The sequence below is a fragment of the Balaenoptera borealis genome (genome assembly GCF_965194805.1).
Source record: "Balaenoptera borealis genome assembly, chromosome: 3".
NCBI classification, from domain to species: domain Eukaryota; kingdom Metazoa; phylum Chordata; class Mammalia; order Artiodactyla; family Balaenopteridae; genus Balaenoptera; species Balaenoptera borealis.
The window spans coordinates 59,099,285-59,122,002 of record NC_138866.1 but is presented as its reverse complement, the minus strand read 5'-3'; the positions used below and the strand labels follow the sequence as shown (position 1 = coordinate 59,122,002).

At 35.3% G+C, this 22,718-nt stretch overlaps 1 protein-coding gene and 1 long non-coding RNA gene across 3 annotated transcripts in view; both read right to left on the bottom strand.

Moving 5' to 3' along the window:
• LOC309625132 overlaps positions 1-22,718 on the bottom strand; it is a 359,632-nt gene that overhangs the window by 151,270 nt on the left and 185,644 nt on the right. The gene's annotated exons all lie outside the window — the stretch shown is intronic.
• The window catches only part of FBXO33 (F-box protein 33), a gene marked incomplete at its 5' end in the record, with an annotated part of 31,965 nt that overhangs the window by 3,289 nt on the left and 5,958 nt on the right, over positions 1-22,718 (bottom strand). The window contains 2 exons of one of the 2 annotated variants that reach the window (XM_082384131.1): positions 744-1,429; positions 1,979-2,089. In XM_082384131.1, coding sequence (XP_082240257.1) covers positions 744-1,429; positions 1,979-2,089 — 797 coding nt within the window. The remainder of the gene's footprint in view (positions 1-743; positions 1,430-1,978; positions 2,090-22,718) is intronic. The other variant, XM_082384132.1, reaches the window with a different exon arrangement.

Genomic DNA, 22,718 nt, shown 5'->3' with positions numbered 1-22,718 from the left:
ACCTCTGATGACTGGCCAAATTATAAAGCAAAACTTGAAAAGATATACTCCCGCTCAAATGCAGCTAAAAGATTAATTCAAAAATAATGAAACAGAGATAATAAAGTATGTTTAAGATGTTCATAGAGACTTCCTATTTTGTATTCTGTAAATGTCTTATAAGTTACATAAAGGAGGTAATATGTTCTTCTAACTTGTAAGAAGAGGAATGCTCTCCAAATGAAAACAGTTCACAGTAAGATGACAGGTCCGCCAGTAAGAAAAGAACATATCCCAGCCAACAGAACCATCATTTAAAAAATACTGTACAAATTAACATGTTGATACCTAGAATCTAGAAGATGAGGCAGTGAGCATGAAAGAAATCATACTTTCTTCTTCCTTCTGTGTTATATTTTTAAGAGCTCTTATGATTAGAGGAAGAAATACATCTACTGCAGGTGGATATATATGTATATTTTCATAGATAATTTCAAATGCCATTTTTGTGAATACCATCAATCACATGGTAAAAGAAAAAAAGTAACATGAGAGCTGGAACAAAACACTACACTTAGGGTAAAATATGACTTTCCACTTGTAAAAGTGGTATATCTTATACACGTTAAAAAGTATAAAAATCTGTATATCAACTTGTTAATAAGAGTTCTTGACAGTATAAATGCCAGTGCTATCTTTTTACTGGTATAAAATGTTTTAGGTGTAATACCAATATCAAATTATAGTGAACAAAAATCACCTACCATGAACTGCCAGAAGAGAGAGCTTTGTGCACCTCCATGCTAATAAAACCAACGGATCTTCATTTCGGTTGTCACTAAGATCTGGAAAACCAGACGTGTCAATCACATCATTCATTAATATAAAATGAGTGAGGAACTTGTCATACTGCCTAGATATAAGATCAACAATAGCTCCTGAAACACAAGTGATGTAGCTGTCAAAATGAATCCTCTCTAGTGGTATACTGGGTTTCAGAATCTTTAACATATCTTCACTCTTGATATCAAAAGCCATTATATAGACCCGGAGGTTGGTGCTCTTTCTTGACAAGGCTTTCCAATGCTCATCATTTGGCATGTTGTCCAGAGACTTGTGCATCACGGAAACATTGTGGACCAGGAGAGAAAGTCGCTGCAAAGGCACATGGTTGTTATCGGTTAAGACTCTTGCCATCTCAGCTGTAAAGTCACAGAAATCCAGGGCAAGTGAGCGTAGATTCATGAATTGCTCCAGTTCTACTGCGGTGATAAGGGTGCTGTTACCAGGAATATTGTTGTCCAGTAAACTCAGGTGCTCCATGGTGTTGGCAATAGAGTTTGAGAGAGATGACAGTGATGTTGGGGTTACTATTTCCAGCATAAACCCACAAGACAGCCACTTCAGTTGCCTACTATTACTAAGTATTTCTTCAAACAGCTGCTGAATTCTGTAAGGAAAACACATGCCACACGATCCTGTTAAGACTTAGCTCTAACCTTTAACACTGATTTTTGAAAATAGGGAATTAAATGGCATACAATGTTGAGATCCATTTCCTCTCATTAGTTAATTTCTGTTCAACCCACAAGTAATATTATCATTAAAATTCACATAAAAATATAATGAATAAGAAGTCTTAAACAAATAGATATATTAAACATATAGAAATATGTTCTTCAAGTAAAGGAGCATTTTACACCAGTATGGTAGAAAAGACTGATGATTTACAATTTATGTTATAGCAAAGACAAGTAGAGTAGTAACAGTCTTAAATAGCAATAATTACCCAGTAAATTCTTTGATATGTCTGAAAGATTTATGACATGGAATGGCATGTATTGATCACTGGATTTCATAGTTAAGACATTTCCAGGGTAGATGTTCTTTTCAGAAACAAGTATCATTACTCTTCTGATTGTATCTTCTAATTTTTCAGAAAAAAACTGAAATTGTTATTAATATGAGTCCCTTTCCACTAACTAACTATATAACTTACTGTTTAATTTTTTTGCCATCAGGGTCCACCTTGCTGAGGTATGTATTTGACAAACTTCCTTGCTGCTGTAGAACGCTTATGTCTCCAAAAAGGCTAAACTTCTGGAGGTTCCTACAAGAAAAGTAATTTAAAGTAATTGTCTAAATAATTAACATAAAAATATAAATGTTAAAAATAAAAATATGCAGAAGGGATATTCTAGAGATGTTTCTATCTTATAACTCATTTAGAATCCAATTAAGTACTTTCAGATTGCTTTTAACATACAATGAAAAGCAATGTGATTCAAGAGAAATAGTATAAGCTTTAAAGAATGAGGCATAACAATTAGTTCAGGAACTCAATGTTTTAGTGACCAGGGAAAAGTCTTCTTAAAGTCTCTGGGACTCAATTCTTTATCAGTAATAATAATAGCTACCTTAAAGGTTTAGGGATGAATAAATAACAAAATGACACATGAAAGAACTATTTAAGCTCTAAGTTTTATATATATGTTAACTGTAATATAAAATTTCCCCAAACCAGTTAACTTAGTGTGTTAAATGCTCAAGGGTGGGGCACTGCCCTGGAGATATCGTCTCAGTAAGAAATATTCTTTAACTAAAATCTAGAGAACCTTCCCCAGTTTTATGACCAAATGTATAGCTTATCAAAAAAAAAAAAACTATGTAAAAATCTTTCAATTTTAATAACTTTAGCTATAAAACATATTTTTCTAATAGTAAAATTCTAAATAAAGTAGGAGAAAGTTGATTACAGGATAAAGATTAAAAATTCCTAAATGCTAATAATAATGGTTAAACAACAAAAATTCAACTGAGTAAATTTAAAGATCAAACTGGTTATTAAAAGATTCATGAATCAGGCAGCATCCTATGTAGCAAATAGAAAGGAGCTCTGCAGAGCCGTAGAAAAGGAAAGGCTTTCTTAAAGGTGGAAAGGGGGCAGAAAAAGTAAATTATTAGCAAATAATGTACTGTTGCAGGCAATGGTCACCCTCCTAAACGGAACTGAAGGGCCTATAGGGCAGATTACCTTACTAATGCTGACCAGGTTGACTGATTACATTCCTGGGGTAGACTGAAACTGCAATTGTGCTAGGTATTAAGTCTTAGTTTGGTGACACAGGGTTTAGCATAGGTGACTCCATTTTGGGTCTTCTGTTTCCTTTATAACATAACCACTAGAGATTACATCTGTAACACAGAAGTTTGGGATAACTTTAATGAGAAATGTATAATCCACAAGAGTGACAAAAGAAGATTTAAGTAAACGAAAGATAACATTTCTTGATAGTATGTCACATTTTCCCAAATTAATAGCCTTAGTTTCACTAAAAAGCCTGATGATTCTAAAGCTTAGCTAGAAGAATAATCATTAATTCATTTATGCATTCAACCAAGTTTTCTCTTAGAGCCTACTCAGTACCAGGCACTGTGTGCTCCATCAGAGACAGGACAGGGATCAAGTGCTGTGAAGGACAAGCACATGGTGTCACATCTTAATGGGGGTATCTGACACTGTGTAAGTCAGAAAAGGCTTCCCTAAATAAACTGATGAAAAATGGGACCTGAAGGAAATGTGGGAGCTAACCAGGAGAAGGAGCATGAGGAGAGGCTGTTGTAGGGAAAAGGAAAAGCATATGCAGAGCCCCTGAAGTTGAAAGGAACAAAGTGAGCTTGAGACACTCAAGGAAAGGAATCTAGAATACAGAGAGCGTGAACACAAAGTGAAATGAGGTTGTAGAGGTAGACTGAGATGCACCCAAATGATTTTAAGCAGGAAATAATAATGATTAAATTTGTGTCTGGAAAATATTGCCGTAGCATTGGTATAGCCTGGCAGGAGGCAGAGTCTAAGTGGGGAGACTGGTTACAAGAGTATTTTAGTAATAGAGATAAAAAATGGTATCTTGAACTGGATTTTTAGTGGTAGAGGTGAAGAGAAAGGACAGTCTCAAAACTATATTTAGTTACTAAAATGGACAGGAAAAGGTCCTGGATTAGCTATAAAGGGGTGAGGGAGAGAGAAGTCAAGAATAACTCCTAAATTTTTGAGGTTGTGGAACTGCATAGCTGGTAGAGCTTTTCATTCAGACAAGGATTCATAGAAATGAATCAGAAATTAATTAGGGTTTTGGGGGGCTTACGGGGTGGAGGTGAGGTGGTAGAATAGTTAGATTATGAGCTCTATTTTGCACATGTTGAGCTTGAGTGCCTTTAAGATAGTCAAGTTAAGATATCAAGTAGGCTATTCCCGTTCTAGAGCTGAGCAGTTATCTGGATGATAATTGAAGTCATGGATGGGGGGAATGGGGCTTAGGAAAAGAGCATAAATGAGAAGAAAAGCAGGCAAAAATTTCAGTTATGAGGAATTCCAATAATTAGAGAAGGATGAGGCTCAAAAGAAGAGGTCAGAAGTTGGAGAAATGCCAGAAATATGGAAGTCACAGAAACCAAGGGATAAGTATTTTACAGAGAATAAAGTGATCAACAGCAGAGTCATGAGGTCTCATAAGATGAGGACTAGACATGTCCCTTTGGCTTAGCAATATGGTGATCAGAATGGAAGTTGTTTTGTACAGTGTGATGAGAAGAGGTCAGATTGGATGTTTAGAAATAGAGATAGTGGATACAAATATTTTAAAAAATATGCTATGAAAAGGAGTAACACAAGAGACTAGAGAATACATAAAAGCCTCCAAATGAGAGGCAAAGGTAGAGGAGAATGGATGTGGCTCTTGATTAGCAAGATAGGGAAGGATGAAGGACTTTCATACCAGATAGTGAAGCATACTATGTGACCAACAATATCAAAACCAGTATTGGTATTAGCAGAAAAACAGGAAGACAAGTCAATGGAATAGAACAGATGGCTAAAAATAGACCATTACATGAAAGACTTTAATAAATGATAAAGAAGGTATTACAAATCAATAGGGAAAGGCATATTTAATAAATGGCATTGGGATAAGTGATTAGCAGTTTCGGAGAAAAATCAAATTAGAGCCAATTCTGACTCAATAGACCAAAATAATTTGCAGAGATATTATTACATACTAAAAAGTCAAGGTAAAACCGTACATGAAAAAAGTACATGAAAATGTAATGAATTTTAATCTAATTTCTGAGATAAGGCTTTCTAAGCCTAGAAATAATAGAATAAGAAAGGAAGAGGTAAAACTTTGACTATATATAAATAAAAACCTTGATATTTAATAGTATACTAAAAATGGCAAACCAACATAATGAGAAAAAAAATTTGTAACAAATGCTACAGTCATTATTTAAGATATAAGAGGACTCCACATAAATCAAGAACAAAAGCATTAAGAATCATACTGGTAAATGGGAAAAGGTTATAAAATAACCAATGTAGAACATGTCAAGGAAAATATTAGAAGGATTGCTAATGGAAAAAATCTAATATTTTCTTGACTTTAAAAAAAATTTAATCACTCTAAAAAACCTAATGAACTTTCCATGTGATTACCAAAGAAACTATATTCTTAAAAACATTTCAAAGGAAGACACCTACTTAGATCTTTTTTCCCATTTAAAAAAAGGTTATAAAACTGTTCCTGAGAGCATGGCTACCATATCAGACTCCAAAGGTACATTGCTATATATATAATTATGACTGCTTTTAAAGTATTTTCCCTTTTACCCTTTCTTTATTCTGAAGTTGCCACCACATCCATGAATTATAAAGAGGTTGATTTGCTTCCCAGAGCAGAAGTTGATAACCTCTTCTAGAAAGGAAAATTTAAGACCTTGTATCTAAAAGAATATTTATTTTTGGAGAACAAGTTTTTATATAAAGTAGAAAATAAAGATATCACATTCAATTTCTAATAATATTCAGAGAGTCCTAAACAAGTCACACAATCTTAGTTATTTTTCTCCTTCCAACCCAGTTTCCATTAATTACCACTGTATAACCGTAACACTGTCCTTTGTGGTATTAAAACACATGTGTGAGAAGCTTTTCTTCCACAAAGGATTAAACAGCTACAAGAACTGCCTTCCCACTGTAAACAACAAGAAAAGTGGACAAAATATGTGAGACAACTGTTTTCACACACTGGACAATAAATAATATAGGACTGTGATCACTGAAGGATGGAATAAAATGAGATGAGCACTATGACTGCCTCAGATAATGGCCTGGAAAGGGTTTCCAAGCTGCTAGCTGTGGCTCTGCCATATATGGCCTCTATTGTGTTGAGGTATGTTCCCTCTATGCCCACTTTCTGGAGAGGTTTTTTTTTTTTCTTTCATAAATGAATGTTGAATTTTATCAAAACCTTTTTCTGCATCTATTGAGACGATCATATGGTTTTTATTCTTCAATTTGTTAATGTGGTGTATGACACCCATTGATTTGTGGATATTGAAAAATCCTTGCATCCCTGGGACCAATCCCACTTGATCATGGTGTATGATACTTTTAATGTATTGTTGGAGTTATTTTGCTAGTGTTTTGTTGAGGATTTTTGCATCTATGTTCATCAGTGATATTGGCCTATAGTTCTCTTTTCTTGTGTGATACCTTTGTCTGATTTTTGGTATTATGGTGATGGTGGCCTCATAGAATGAGTTTGGAAGAGTTCCTTCCTCTGCAATTTTTTGGAATAGTTTCAGAGGATAGGTGTTAACTCTTCTCTAAATGTTTGGTAGAATTCACTTGTGAGGCCATCTGGTCCTGGACTTTTGTTTGTTGAGGGTCTTTAAATTACTGAATCAGTTTCAATACTGGTAATTGGTCTGTTCATATTTTCTATTTCTTCCTGGTTCAGTTGGGAGATTGTACCTTTCTAAGAATTAATGAATTCAGTAAAGTTGTATGATACAAAATTAATATACAGAAATCTGTTGCATTTCTATACACTAACAATGAAATAGCAGAAAAAGAAAGTAAACAATCCCATTTACTATCACATGAAAAAAAATACAATACTTAGGAATAAACCTACCTAAGGAGTCAAAAGGCCTGTAATCTGAAAACTATAAGGAGCTGTTGAAAGAAACTGAAGATGACACAAACAGATGGAAAGATATACTGTGTCCTTGGATTGGAAGAATTAACATGGTTAAAATGATCATACTACCCAAGGCAATCTATAGATTCAATGCAATCCGTGTCAAACTACTCATGGCATTTTTCACAGAACTAGAACAAAAAATTTTAAAATTTGTATGGAAACACAAAAGACCCTGAATAGCCAAAGCAATCTTGAGGAAGAAGAACAGAGCTGGAGGAATCAGACTCCCTGACTTCAGACCATACTACAAAGCTACAGTAAACAAAACAGTATGGTGCTGGCACAAAAACAGAAATATAGATTAATGGAACATGACAGACAGTCCAGAGATAAACCCACACACCTATGGTCACCTAATTGAAGACAAAGGAGGCAAGAATATACAATGGAGAAAAGACAGTCTTTTCAGTAAGTGGTGCTGGGGAAAATGGACAGCTACATGTATAAGAATGAAATTAGATCATTCTCTAATATCGTATACAAAAATAAACTCAAAATGGATTAAAGACCTACATGTAAGACTGGATACTATAAAACTCTTAGAGGAAAACATAGGTAGAACACTCTGACATAAATTGCAGCAATATTTTTTGGATCCATCTCCTAGAATAATGGAAATGAAAATAAAAATAAACAAATGGGACCTAATTAAACTCAAAAGCTTTTGCACAGCAAAGGAAACTATAAATAAAACGAAAAAACAACCCACAGAATGGGAGAAAATATTTGCAAATGATGCGACCCACGAGGGTTTAATTCCCAAAATATGCAAACAGCTCATACAGCTCAGTATCAAAAAGGCAACAATCCAATCAAAAAATGGGCAGAAGACCTAAATAGACATTTCTCCAAAGAAGACATACAGATGGCTAAGGGGCACATGAAAAGATGCTCAACATCGCTAATTATTAGAGAAATGTAAATCAAAACTACAATGAGGTACCACCTCACACCAGCCTGAATGGCCATCATTAAAAAATCTACAAATAATAAATGCTGGAGAGGGTGTCGAGAAAAAGGAACCCTCCTACACTGTTGGTGGGAATGTAAATAGGTACAACCACTATGGAGAACAGTATGGAGATTACTTTAAAAAACTAAAAATAGAGCTACCATATGATCCAGCAGTCCCACTCCTGGGCATATATCTGGAGAAAAACCTTACTTTGAAAAGATACATGCAGCCCAGTGTTCACTGCAGCACTATTTACAATAGCCAAGACATGGGAAGAATCTAAATGTCCATTGACAGATGAATAGAAAAAGAAGATGTAGTACATATATACAATGGAGTATTACTCAGGCATAAAAAAGAATGAAATAATGCCATTTGCAGCAACATGGATGGACCTAAAGATTATTATACGAAATGAAGTATGATGATATCACTCATATGTGGAATCCAATTAAAAAATGATACAAAAGAACTTATTTACAGAACAGAAACAGACTCAGATTTGAAAACAAATTTATGGTTACCAAAGGGGAAACATCAGGTGGAAGGATAAATTAGGGGCTTGGGATTAACATACACAATTATATATAAAATAGATAACCAATAAAGACCTATTGTATAGTATATGGGACTCTACTCAATATCCTGTAATAACCTATATAAGTAAAGAATCTGAAATGAATATATGTATATGGATAACTGAATCACTTTGCTGTACACCTGAAATTAACACAACATTGTAAATCAACTACACTCCGATAAAATATTTTTTAAAATATAAAAAAATACCCCCCCAATATTACATAAATAAATACATCCAAATGATACAAAAACAAGGATTTATAGGCTCTGAAGCTGAAGTCCAACCTAGAAACTGTTGGCAAAACATTGTGTTTATGTGTACTTTCTGGAGAAGGATCACTAGCTTTCATCAGCTCCTCAAAGATTAACCAAAAAAGATCAGGAACCATTGACCTAGGCCTAGAGTCCTATGGGGATGTTAAAAAAAACACAACAGTAAAACAACAAAAACAACAAAAACTCTAGACTTACATACATGACCCGTCCACACTTAAAATGTAATACTAACCACATTTACGAATGTATACCCCTTCTCACAACTGCCAAGTTCTAAGAACTACCTCTCTCTGTAAGTTAAGAAAGAACAAGCAGCTATCGGCTAATGACAGAGATTACTATAAAGATTAACACAAAAGTAGTAAAAGGAGAAGCAAAATTTAAGTACATTTATGTTAGGACCAATACCTAATTTATTTTGGGCCTAGAGTGTTGAGTGTTTGTCAATTTTGTTGGCAAGCCTTCAAATTCTAAGAAAGACTTTTCTATCAGAAATGCTACTTTTTAATCAACCTAAGTCAAAGCTGTCAAAAACCAAAACCGAAACCGAAACCGAAACCAAAACAAAAACGCATAAATTACATGAGTTTCCCCGTTTCTGGTCAAAGTTAAAATGCTTTACTTTGGAAATTCTTAAAGAACTTTGTCATATATATCGTGTTTAATCATCCTCAAAAAATTCTAGCCCAACCTTTTCTTCACAAAAGTGCTGGACTGTCTGCTCAGTTAACCTCTCAAAGAACCTAAGGCCTCTTAGGTACTTCCCTGCTGGCGCAGTGGTTAAGAGTCCGCCTGCCAATGCAGGGGAAAACGGGTTCAAGTCCTGGTCCAGAAAGATCCCACATGCTGTGGAGCAACTAAGCCCGTGTGCCACAACTACTGAGCCTGCACTCTAGAGCCTGCTAGCCACAACTAGTGAGCCGACATGCCACAACTACTGAAGCCCACGCGCCTAGAGCCTGTGCTCCGCAACAAGAGAAGCCCTGCAATGAGAAGCCCACGTACCGCAACAAAGAGTAGCCCCCACTCACCACAACTAGAGAAAGCCGGTGCGCAGCAACAAAAATAAATAAATAAATAAATAAATAATAAGGCCTCTTAAATTTGGCACTTTTTTTTTTTTGGGTACTGTTCATACTAGCTCCCAGGGTGATTTCAATTTAGGATTCTCTAAGGATAATTTATATTTGTATTTTCCTGTAAAACCTACATAAATACCAAGTAAAACTCTAAGCAAATGGGCAAATTTCATTTACTTTGTTGGATTATTTCACAGATAACCTGGTATAAGATTAATTTAATAATGGAAGTCTTAATTATTTCCTATTTTCTTTTTTTTTAAAGATTTTTTTTAATTTTTATTTTTTTAATGCTATTCTTGTCTGCTTACATTCTTTTTGTTTATGTATGTATGTATGTATGGCTGTGTTGGGTCTTCGTTTCTGTGCGAGGGCTTTCTCTAGTTGTGGCAAGTGGGGGCCACTCTTCATCTCGGTGCGCGGGCCTCTCACTATCGCTGGCCCCTCCTTGCCGAGCACAGGCTCCAGATGCGCAGGCTCAGTAATTGTGGCTCACGGGCCCAGTTGCTCCGCGGCATGTGGGATCTTCCCAGACCAGGGCTCGAACCCGCGTCCCCTGCATTGGCAGGCAGATTCTCAACCACTGCACCACCAGGGAAGCCCTAAAGATTTTTTTTGAAGTGGACCATTTTTAAAGTCTTTATTGAATTTGTTACAATATTGCTTCTGTTTTATGTTTTGGTGTTTTGGCCGTGAGGCATGTGGGATCTTAGCTCCCCGATCAGGGATCGAACCCTCACCCCCTGAATTGGAAGGTGAAGTCCTAACCACTGGACCACCAGGAAAGTCCCCCTATTTTCTTTTTAATGAAGAATCTTCTTGCTTCTGAGTCAGAAGCCCTTCGCATATGAAAATAATCATAAATGCAAAGGAGTACTGCTGAAATAGAGAGTAATTTGTTTCAGATTCAAGTTGGGAAGTGGGTGGAAAGCATGTGGAATTTATAAATTTCTTTTGTCTATTAAGAAAGCAGGCTAGTTAAATCCTGGTACTTTAAAATCCCGTATTTTCTTCAAATAAAACCAAGATAATTCTCATGTCATGGACTAATACACAAAGTTGACTGCGATATAAACAATATCAAGGCTAATCATGCTTTGGTATACTAAGTTTAATTCTCTGAAAACAAACTATCAGAAGATGCTTTATTGATCTAATCATCTTTTAGAGAAGAATTTTAAACATATATACACATCTTTTTTTATTTTTAAAGTAATTTTAGATTCATGGCAAAATTGATCAGAAAGTACAGATTTCTCAGGTTTATACCCCCTACTTCCATACACACATAACCTCCCATTATCAACATCCCCCACCAAAGTGGTATATTTGTTACAATTGATGAATTTACGTTTAAACATCAATATTATCCAAAGCCCATAGTTCACATTACAGTTCACTCTCCATGCTGTACCTTCTATGAGTTTGGACAAATGCAAAATAACATGTATACATACATCACTACAGTATCATTCAGAAAAGCTTCACCACCCTAAAAAATCCTCTGTGCTCCACCTAGTTCTCCCTCTATTCCCTCTAGCCCTTGGCAACTGCTGATATTTTTACTGTCTCCATAGTTGTCTATTCCAGAATGTTATATAGTTAGAACCATTCAGTATATATCCTTTTTAGACTGGCTTCTCTCACTTGCTAATATGCATTTAAGTTTCCTCCATGCCTTTTCACAGCTTGACAGGTCTTTTTTTTTTTCTACTGCTGAATATTATTTCACTGGCTGGACATACCACAGATTATTTATCCATTCACTTACTTAAGGGCATCTTGGATGTTTCCAAGTTTTGGCAATTATAAAAAAAGCTGCTATAAACATCTGTGTGCTGGGTTTTGTGTGGACAAAAAAAGTTTTTAACTCCTTTGGGTAGGAGCATGATTTTTGGATCATATGGTAGGAGGAGAATTAGTGGTGTAAGAAACTGCCAAACTGTCTTTCAAAGTGGCTGCACCATTTTGCATTCCCACAAACAGTGAATGAGAGTTCCTGTTGCTCCACATCCTCATCAGCATTTGGTGTTGTCAGTGTTCTGGATTTTGGTCATTCTAATAGGTGTGTAGTGGTGTCTCGTTGTTTTAATTTGACATATGATGTGGAGCACCTTTTCACATGCTTATTTGTCAATTATATATCTTCTTTGATGAGATGTCTATTAAGGTCTTTGGCCCACTTTTTAACAGGGTTGTTTGCTTTATTATTATTGAACTTTAGGAGCTCTTTGTATATTTTGGACAATACCCCTTTAACAGATGTCTTTTATGAATATTTTCTCCCAGTCTGTGGGTTTTCATTCCATTGACAGTGTCTTTCACAGACTGAAATTTTTAATTTTAATGAAGTCCAGCTTATCAATTCTTCTTTTCATGGATCATCCCTTTGATATTGTATCAAAAAAGTTATCACCAAACCCTAGATCATCTAAGTTTTCTCCTGTTATCTTCTAGGAGTTGTTTTGTGTTTTACACTTAGGTCTGTGATCCTAAGTTGAGCTAATTATCATGAAACGTATGAAGTCTGTGTCTTGATTCTTTTTTTCTTCCCCCAATGTGGATGTCCAGTTGTTCCAACACTATTCGTTGAAAAGACTATATTTCTCTATTATATTGCCTTTGCTTCTTTGTCAAAGATGAGTTGACTTTATGTGTGTCTATTTCTGGGCTCTCTATTCTGTTCCACCTATTTATCTAGACTTTCGTCAATTCCACAGTTTTGATTAGTATAGTTTACAGTAAGTCTTCAAGTCAGGTAGTCTCAGTCCTCTGACTTTGTTCTTCTCCTTCAATATTGTCTTGGCTATTCTAGATCTTTTGCTTCTTCTTATAAACTTTAAAATAAGTTGTCATATATACACACATATGTATGTATATAATATATATACGATACCCTTAAAAATTTTTTTCTTTACCATGTTACCCAGGGATGAAATTGCTGGATCATATCATAGTTCTATTTTTAATTTTTTGAGGAACCTCCATACTGTTTTCCATAGTGGCCCCATCAATTTACAATCCCACCAACAGTGCATGGAGGGTTCCCTTTTCTCCATATCCTCGCCAATACTTGTTATTGTTGCCTTTTTGATAAGAGCCATTTTGACAAGTGTGAGGTGATACCTCATTGTGGTTTTGATTTGCATTTACCTGATGATTAGTGACGTTGAACATTTTTCAGGTACCTGTTGGTCATCTGTACGTCTTCTTTCGAAAAATGTCTGTTCTGCTCCTCTGCCCATTTTATAATTGGGTTGTTTGTTTTTCTGATGTTGAGTTTTATGAATTCTTTGTATATTTTGGATATTAACCCCATATGGGATATCTCATTTGTGAATATCTTCTCCTATTTAGTTGGCAGCCTTTTTGTTTTGTTGATAGTTTCCTTCGCTGTGCAAAAGCTTTTTAGTTTGATGTAGTCCAATTTGTTTATTTCTGCTTTTGTTTCCCTTGCCTGAGGAAACATATGCAAAAAAATATTGCTAAGATTGATATCAAAGAGCATACTATGTTTTCTTCTAGACTTTTTATGTTTCAGGTCTTACATTTAAGTCTTTAATCCATTTTCAGTTTACTTTTGTATATGGTGTGAAAAAATAGTTCAGTTTGATTCTTTTGCATGTAGCTGTCCAGTTTTCCCAACACTGAAGAGGCTGTCTTTATACGTCTTCCCATTGTATATTCTTAGCTTCTTTGTTGTAAGTTAGTTGATAATATAAGTGTGGGCTCATTTCTGAGCTTTCTGTTTTGTTCCATTGATCTATGTGTCTGTTTTTGCACCAGTACCATACTGTTTTGAGTACTGTAGCTTTGTAGTATAGTTTGAAATCAAAGCGTGTGATACTTCCAGCTTTGTTCTTCTTTCTCAAGAATGCCTTGGCTATTCATTGTCTTTTGTGTTTCCATACAAATTTTAGAACTATTTATTCTAGTTCTGTGAAAAATGTAATTGGTATTTTGATAATGATTGCACTGAATCTGTAAATTGCTTTGGGTAGCATGGTAACAATACTGATTCTTCCAATCTATGAGCATGGTATATTTTTCTATTTGTGTCATTTTTCAATGTTTTTCATCAATGTCTTATAGTTTTTGGAATACAGGTCTTTCACCTCCTTAGTTAGATTTATTCCTAGTTACTTCATTTTTTCTGATGTGATGGTAAATGGGATTGTTCTCTTAATTTCACTTTCTGATAGTTCATTGTTGGTATATAAAAAAGCAACATATTTCTACACATTAATTTTGTATCCTGCAACTTTACTGAATTCATTGATGAGTTCTAATAGGTTTTGGTGGTGTCTTTAGGATTTTCTATATATAGTATCATGTCATCTGCAAACAGTGACAGTTTTACTTCTTCTTTTCCAGCTTGGATTCCTTTCATTTCTTTTTCTTGTCTGACCGCTGTGGCTAGGACTTTGAATATTATGCTGAATGAAAGTGGTGAGAGTGGGCATTCTTGTCTTATTCCTGATCTTAGAAGAAATGCTTTCAGCTTTTCACTGTCTCATGATAAGCTGTGGGCTTGTCATATATGGCCTTTATTATGTTCCTTCTACACCCACTTTGTGGAGAGTTTTTTTACTATAAATGGATGTTAAATTTTGTCAAAAGCATTTTCTGCATCTATTGAGATGATCACACGATTTTTATTCTTCAATTTGTTAATGTGTTGTATCACATTGACTGATATATGGATAATGAACCATTCTTGCATTCCTAGGATAAATCCCACTTGATCATGGTGTATGATCCTTTTAATGTATTGTTGAATTCAGTTTGCTAATATTTTGTTGAGGACTTTTGCATCTATGTTGATCAGTGATCAACACAGAAATTTGAAAATTACTGTGGCCTGTAATTTTCTTTTCTTGTGGTGTCATTTTCTGGTTTTGGTATCAGGGTGGTGTCTTTTTCTGACTTTGGTATCAGGATACTGCTGGCCTCAGAGAATGGGTTTGGAAGTGTTCCTTCCTCTGCAATTTTCTGGAACAGTTTGAGAGCATAGGTGTTAACTCTTTTCTAAACGTTTGGTAGAATTCACCCGTGAAGCCATCCGGTCCTGGACTTTTGTTTATTGGCAGTTTTTTAAAAAAATGAAATTCAGTTTCATTACTAGTCATTGGTCTGTTCATATTTTCTGTTTCTTCCTGGTTCAATCTTGGGAGAGTGCACATATCTAGGAATTTTTCCTTTTCTTTTAGCTTGTCCACTTTGTTGGTGTATAGTTGTTTGTAGTAATCTCTTAGGATCCTTGTATTTCTGTAGTGTTTGGTTGTAACGTCTCCTTTTTCATTTCTGATTTTATTGATTTGGGCCCTCTCTCTTTTTTCTTGCTGAGTCTGGCTAAAGGTTTATCAATTTTATTTATCTTTTCAAAGAACCAGCTCTTAGTTTCATTGATCTTTTATATTGTTTTTTCATCCTCTATTTCATTTATTTCTGCTCTGACCTTTATTATTTCTTTCCTTTTACTAACTTTAGGTTTTGTTTTTTCTTCTTTTTCTAGTTTCTTTGGGTGCAAGTTTAGATTGTTTGAGATTTTTCTTGATGAGTCTGGCTAAAGGTTTATTCAAAACCACATATATATTATTATTCCAATTTTGTAAAAGGATGTTTCACATTTTACTAGAATTACCTCTGGTGAATTTTTACTTTAGATTAGCTTTACATAGCTTTCACCTTCATAAGAGCTTAATTCACATCAAAATCATTAACAAAAAAATTAACGACCTGCATGTTAGTAAACTTTAACAAGTTAATATAAGGAGACTGTCTGGAAGATCTCTGTTTTAGTTCCAGGTATACAATACTGAGTTCTTTCCTGCACAATGTCCACAACATGCCTTTGCTCAAAAGGCAGGTAACAAAAACACTGGGAAAACAGTTCAGTTGGTTAGAAATATTTTCTTTCATCTTAATTCTTCAATTTAACTTAGCTCTGTTCCTATGGTAATATTAATAGGATACAACCTACTTAATAGTCCCCTTGCAAATCCTAAGATGTGCTGTGAAAGAGCACAAAATCATAAACAGTGTTTGATAATCAATCTAATACTATTGCAAAAAGAGAATGAATTTCTTCAACCTAATTGCATTCTTCTTTAATCCTATTTTTATTTTTTTAAAAAATTTATTTATTTATTTATTTATTTTTGGCTGTGTTGGGTCTTTGTTGCTGTGTGCGGGCTTACTCTAGTTGTGGCGAGCGGGGGCTACTCTTCGTTGCGGTGTGTGGGCTTCTCATTGTGGTGGCTTCTCTTGTTGTGGAGCACGGGTTATAGGCACGTGAGCTTCAGTAGTTGTGGCACGTGGGCTCAGTAGTTGTGGCTCACCGGCTCTAGAGTGCAGGCTCAGTAGTTGTGGCGCACAGGCTTAGTTGCTCCGTGGCATGTGGGATCTTCCTGGACCAGGGCTCAAACCTGTGTCCCCTGCATTGGCAGGCGGATTCTTAACCACTGCGTCACCAGAAAAGCCCCAATCCTATTTTTAAAAGTCATCAGTTCCGGATACAGAGTGAAGTCAGATTGTTAAGTACTTATAATTTAGAAACTTAGTCTACAGACTGCTCTCCTACTCTTTGCTCATTCAATTATCAAAATATGAATTATGTGCCAATTACATGAAAAGTTATTGTGATTAAGTTACAAATGTCTATGAGTTTAGACTCTTGGAGTGGAAATAAAGGTTTTAAAAAGACTAATTAAAGAAAAGTCAGGTGAGACTAAAGAATTATCGACAACTTTGTTAAGTGTATTAACGCCACTGTGGTTATATATAAAAATGTCCATAATTTTCAGAATTTTATATTGAAGTGTGCAGTGTAAAATGACATCTATATCTTGGATTTCCTTTCTAATACTTCAGTATAGATAAAAGAAAGCAAACGTGGCAAAAATCTTTAAATACTGAATCTGGGTGATAGGTTCATTGTCTAGTTTTTGCATGTGTTCAAAAATTTCATTAAAGTATTAGAAAAAAAAGGCAGTCATTTCTCTAATTGTGTAATTGGCAAGCTCCCTTAACTACCCTGTGTCTCAGTTTCACCATCCTTAGAATAGAGATAATACTGCTGCCTACCTCATATGGTTGTTCAATACTGCCATTTCTCTGGGAGAACTAGTTTAGGATTTTAAGGACCATCAAGAACACATCCACTCAGCTCTCTGCAGTACTGGCAATATGACTGGGCCTTACCCAGCCCCATGAACATGGTGGTGACTCTACTAGGACTTTGGTACGGAGAAGTTGTGTGGCTTGAGAAGGTGGATCTAAGATACAGAAGATAAAAGTCTCTTGCCTCAGATGAAGCCTTTCTTCTTTGCCTTGAACCAAAGTTGCTTTTTTGAGGTTTCTAAGAATGAGATCCTTTTTGGAAGTTACCAGCAACATCTGAGTAACAAACCAGGTTAAAAGGTAGCTCAAGTGTGGCCCCTGTTTCCTGCTTTTTCCTTGTCCACTTAAGAGATGTAATAGAAGAGTACACATGATGAGTTTTTGGATAGAAAAACAGACTTACCTGACCTAGCATTAACAGTGATAAGACCAGTGATTTGGGACAAAGGAAGGGAAGAAGCCTTGTGCAGAGTACCACTTGCTTATTCTTTTCCACTTAGTCCTACCATCTTGAACCCACAGCCCATATGTGGGCCAGACTTAGGCAAATTCCAAGGAGTAATGGGTTCACATGAAGCAGGAAAGTGAGGGACGAGAAGAGGAGAAAAAAAAAAAATCCAAATGACTGCAGTAAAGAAGGCCCGGAAGTTTCTGGGGAAATTCAATAAACTGATTCTAATTTACGTAAGGCCTATATGAACTGGGCACTGCTTGAAAGTATTTGGTGGTAAAGGAGCTAAATATCAAAGATAAGCCATGCTTTCAGAAAATAAACTGTGTCCAAAGCCTAGGTATTTCCTTTCTTTTTCTCTCTCTCTCTTTTTTTTTTAAACACAAAATGAATAAAAACAGCCAAAGGAAATATCTTTATAGATATATTTAGGGAGTAGCAATTAAAAGAGCACTGTATTGTTAGCTGAGCAATTGTATCTAATTTTTTATACTTACACTCTACTTCTAGAAGGCCTCCAGATAAAAATAAATACAGAATCAGACTACTTATCACTTCCACTGCTCCCACCCTGGTCCATGCCACCATCATGTCTTGTCTGGGTTACTGCAATAGCCTCATCACCAGCTCATTGCTTCTACCCTTGTCCTGCTAGAAACTATTCCCAAAAAAGCAGCTAGAATATTCCTTTTGAACTATTAGATCATGTCACTCCTTGTCGCAAAACCCTTTCATGGCTCCTCATGTCACTTAGAGTCAAAGTCTTTATAAAAACCCAATAAAGGCCTACTGATTTCCATATCACCTCTCCCTCTTACTTGGCTGACCTTTTCTACATCTCATTGGTTCTATGCTGTTTTACTTAACCATGCCAGTCATAGTCCCACTGCAGAGCCACTCCTCCACTTACTGCTACTTCTCCCAGGAATCACTTTCCAGAGAGAGAGACACACATGGCTTAGTCCCTCCGTTCCTTCAAATACTACTTCAGCAGTTAAAACCTTCCTTAAATTCCCTATTTTACACAGCAACACTCCTTCCCACCTCCAACATTCCCATCTCCCTTCACTGGTTCATTTTGTGTCATAGCATGTATTACCAACTGTGATACTACATATTTTATTTATTTGTCTTGTTTTCCCACTAGAATAAGCTCTATGATGGCATGGCTTTTTAATTAATGCTGTATCCCCAGTCACTAGAACAAGGCCTGGCATTCAATAAATATGTTGAATAGTTTATTTACCTTAATTCATGACAAAAACTAGGAGCTTTTTATCTATACCTCACACATTACGGATTTATAGTGTAGAGCAGTCTTCAGGTACATTATACACTAGGAATACCTCTAAAATAACCTATTTGCTCAGAAAAGTGAAAATTCTCTTCTCAAGACCTGTGATTTGCGCTTATCTTTTCAACCATAGTTTTTATACACATAGTATATTAATATACATACTTAAGTTGAATGAAAAACATACAACTTAAAAAATTGGACAACCTAGAAGAAATGGATAAGTTTCTAGAAACACACAGCCCACCAAAATTGAGTCAAGAAGAAACATAATTTGAACAGACTGATCACTAAAAGTGAACATAGAACCTGTAATAAAAAAAAAAACCTCCCTGCAAACAAAAGTCCAGGACCAGACAGCTTCACTGGAGAATTCTGCCAAACATACAAATAAGAACTTATACCTATCCTTCTCAAACTATTTCACAAGATTGAAGGGAGGGAACACTCCCAAGTTCATTCTATGAGGCCACCATCAACCTGATACCAAAACCAGACAAAGACACTACTAAAAAAGATTACAGGCCAGTGTCTTGGATGAATATAGATGCAAAAATTCTCAAAAAAAATTAGCAAACCAAATCCAACAATACATAAAAAGGATCATACACCATGATCAAGCTGGATTCATTCCAGGGTCACAAGGATGGTTCAACGTATGCACATCTATCAACGTGATACACCACATAAACAAAAGGAAAGACAAAAACTACATGATCATCTCAATAGATGCAGAAAAAGCATTTGACAAAATTCAACACACATTCATGATAAAAACTCTCACCAAAATGGGTATACAGGGAACATATCTCAACATAATAAACGCCATTTACAACAAACCCACAGCTAACATAATACTCGACAGAGAAAAGCTGAAAGTCTTTCCGCTAAATTCAAGAATAAGACAAGGATGCCCACTCTCACCATTTCTATTTAATATTGTACTAGAAGTCTTAGTGACAGAAGTCAGACAGGAAAAAGAAACAAAAGGTATCCAAATTGGAAGAGAAGAGGTAAAACTGTCACTATTTGCAGGTGACAAGATACTCTACATAGAGAACCCTAAAGTGTCCATACAAGAACTATTAGAATAAGTGAATTCATCAAGGTAGCAGGATACAAAATTAATATACAGAAATCTGTTGCATTTCTTTACACAAACAATGAAATATCAGAAAGAGAAAGTAAAAAAAAAAAATCCCATTTAAAATTGTGACCAAAAAAAAAAAATCTAGGAATAAGCCTTATCAAGGAGGTGAAAGACTTACACACTGAAAACTACAAAACACTGATAAAGAAAACTGAAGTTCCTTAAAAGAAATGGAAAGGTATCTCATGCTCTTGGGTTGGAAGACTTAATATTGTTAAAATGGCCACACTATCCAAAGCAATCTACAGATTTAATGTGATTCCTATCAAAATACCCATGACATTTTTCACAGAACTAGAACAAATAATCCTAAAATTTTTATGGAACTACAGAAGACCCAGAATGGCCAAAGCAATCCTGAGGAAACAGAACAAAGCTGGAGGGATAACCCTTCCAGACTTCAGACAATACCACAAAGCTACAGTAATCAAAACACAATGGTAGTGACACAAAAACAGACATATAGATCAATGGAACAGAATAGAGAGCCCAGAAATAAACCCACGCACCTATGGTCAATTAACCTACGACAAAGGAGGCAAGAATATACAGTGGAGAAAAGATAGACTCTTCAACAAGTGGTGTTGGGAAAGCTGGACAGCTACATGTAAATAAATGAAGTCAGAACACTCCCTCACACCATACACAAAAATAAACTCAAAATGGTTTAAAGACATAAGTATAAGACATGACACCATAAAACTCTTAGAAGAGAACATAGGCAAAATATTCTCAGACATAAACTGTAGCAATATTTTCTCAGATCAGTCTCCCAAGGCAAAGAAATAAAAGCAAAAATAAACAAATGGGACCTAATCAAATTAAAAGCTTTTGCATAGCAAAGGGAAACCATCAACAAAACCAAAAAACAAACTGTGGAATGGGAGAAAATATTTGTAAACGATGTGATTGACGAGGGGTTAATCTCCAAAATACACAAACAGCTCATACAACTCAATATCAAAAAAACAAACAACACAATCAAAAAATGGGCAGAAGACCTAAACAGACAGTTCGGTAGAGCTCTTAGACCTAAGAAGACATCCAGATGGCCAAGAGGCACATGAAAAGATGTTCAACATCACTAATTATTAGGGAAATGCAAATCAAAACTACAATGAGATTATCACCTCACACCAGTCAGAATGGCCATCATCAAAAAGTCTACAAACAATAAATGCTGGAGAGGGTATGGAGAAAAGGGAACCCTCCTGCACTGTTGGTGGGAATGTAAATTGGTACAGCCACTATGGAGAACAGTATGGGAGGTTCCTTAAAAAACTAAAAATAGATCTACCATATGATCCAGCAATCTCACTCTTAGGCATATGTGTGGAAAAGTGAAAACTCCAATTTGGAAAGATACCAGCACCCCAATGTTCATAGCAGCACTATTTACAAAAGCCAAGACATGGAAACAACCCAAGTGCCCATCAACAGATGATTGGTTTAAGAAGATGTGGCATACATACACAATGGAATATTACTCATCCATAGAAAAGAATGAAATATTGCCATTTGCAGCAACATGGATGGACCTAGAGAATATCATACTAAGTAATTCAGACAGAGAAAGACAAATATTATATGTTATCACTTACATGTGGAATCTAAAAAATTATATAAATGTATCTATATATAAAACAGAAACAGACTCACAGACATAGAAAACAAACTTATGGTTACCAAAGGGGAAAAGGAGGTGGGGAGGGATAAATTAGGGGTATGGGATTAACAGATACAAACTACTATACATAAAATAGATAGGCAACAAGGATTTACTGTACAGCACAGGGAACTATATTCAGTATCTTAGAATAACCTATAGCGGAAAATAATCTTAAAAAATATACAAGTGAATCACTTTGCTGCACACCTGAAACTAACAGTATTATAAACCAACTATACTTCAATAAAAAAACTTTAAAAAGAAATAAAAACACACACACAACTTCAATATATATATATAAATTTCATATGATATTGCTTATATGTGGAATCTAAAAAAAAAGGGTACAAATGAACTTATCTACAAAACAGATATAGAGTTACAGATGCAGAAAACAAACTTATGGTTACCAGGGGACTGCGTGGGGCAGGGATAAATTGGAAGACTGGAATTGACATATACACACTACTATATATATTCAGTAAAATAGATAACTAATAAAGACCTACTGTATAGCACAGGGAACTCTACTCAATACTCTGTAATGGCCTATATGGGAAAAAGAATCTAAAAAAGAGTGGATATATGTATATGTATAACTGATTCACTTTGCTGTATACCTGAAACTAACACAACATTGTAAATCAACTAAACTCCAATAAAAATTTAAAAAAAAAATCACTGGAAAGAGATATCTTATCCTCTTTCTAGCGTAAGAATTTCCCTATGAATCAAACAACCAACACAATTTTTGACAGCCTTTTACAAAATCCTACAACATATAGATTCAATGTGTTAGATTGGGCAATTCTTTGAAAACAATATTAACATCCTATGAGCTTAAGAAATATTCCTCAAGGTCTAACTGCAGAGTGCTGAAAACTCTTCATCTTTCTCTGGGATTTCCATTGGACTGTTTAGGACAACTGAGACCCAAAGGCTTCTGATGTCTTGGTCATGAAGACCTTTTCTCTCTTCTGTGGTTCAGAATTGGCAAACTTTATCCGTGGCAGAAACTCTAGTATGTTTCCTTTCATTTCAGAGGATCCAAAATTATTTATTTGATGTAATAAGTAGTATCAGTGTAAAAATGTGAAACACAGCCACATTAAATTAGA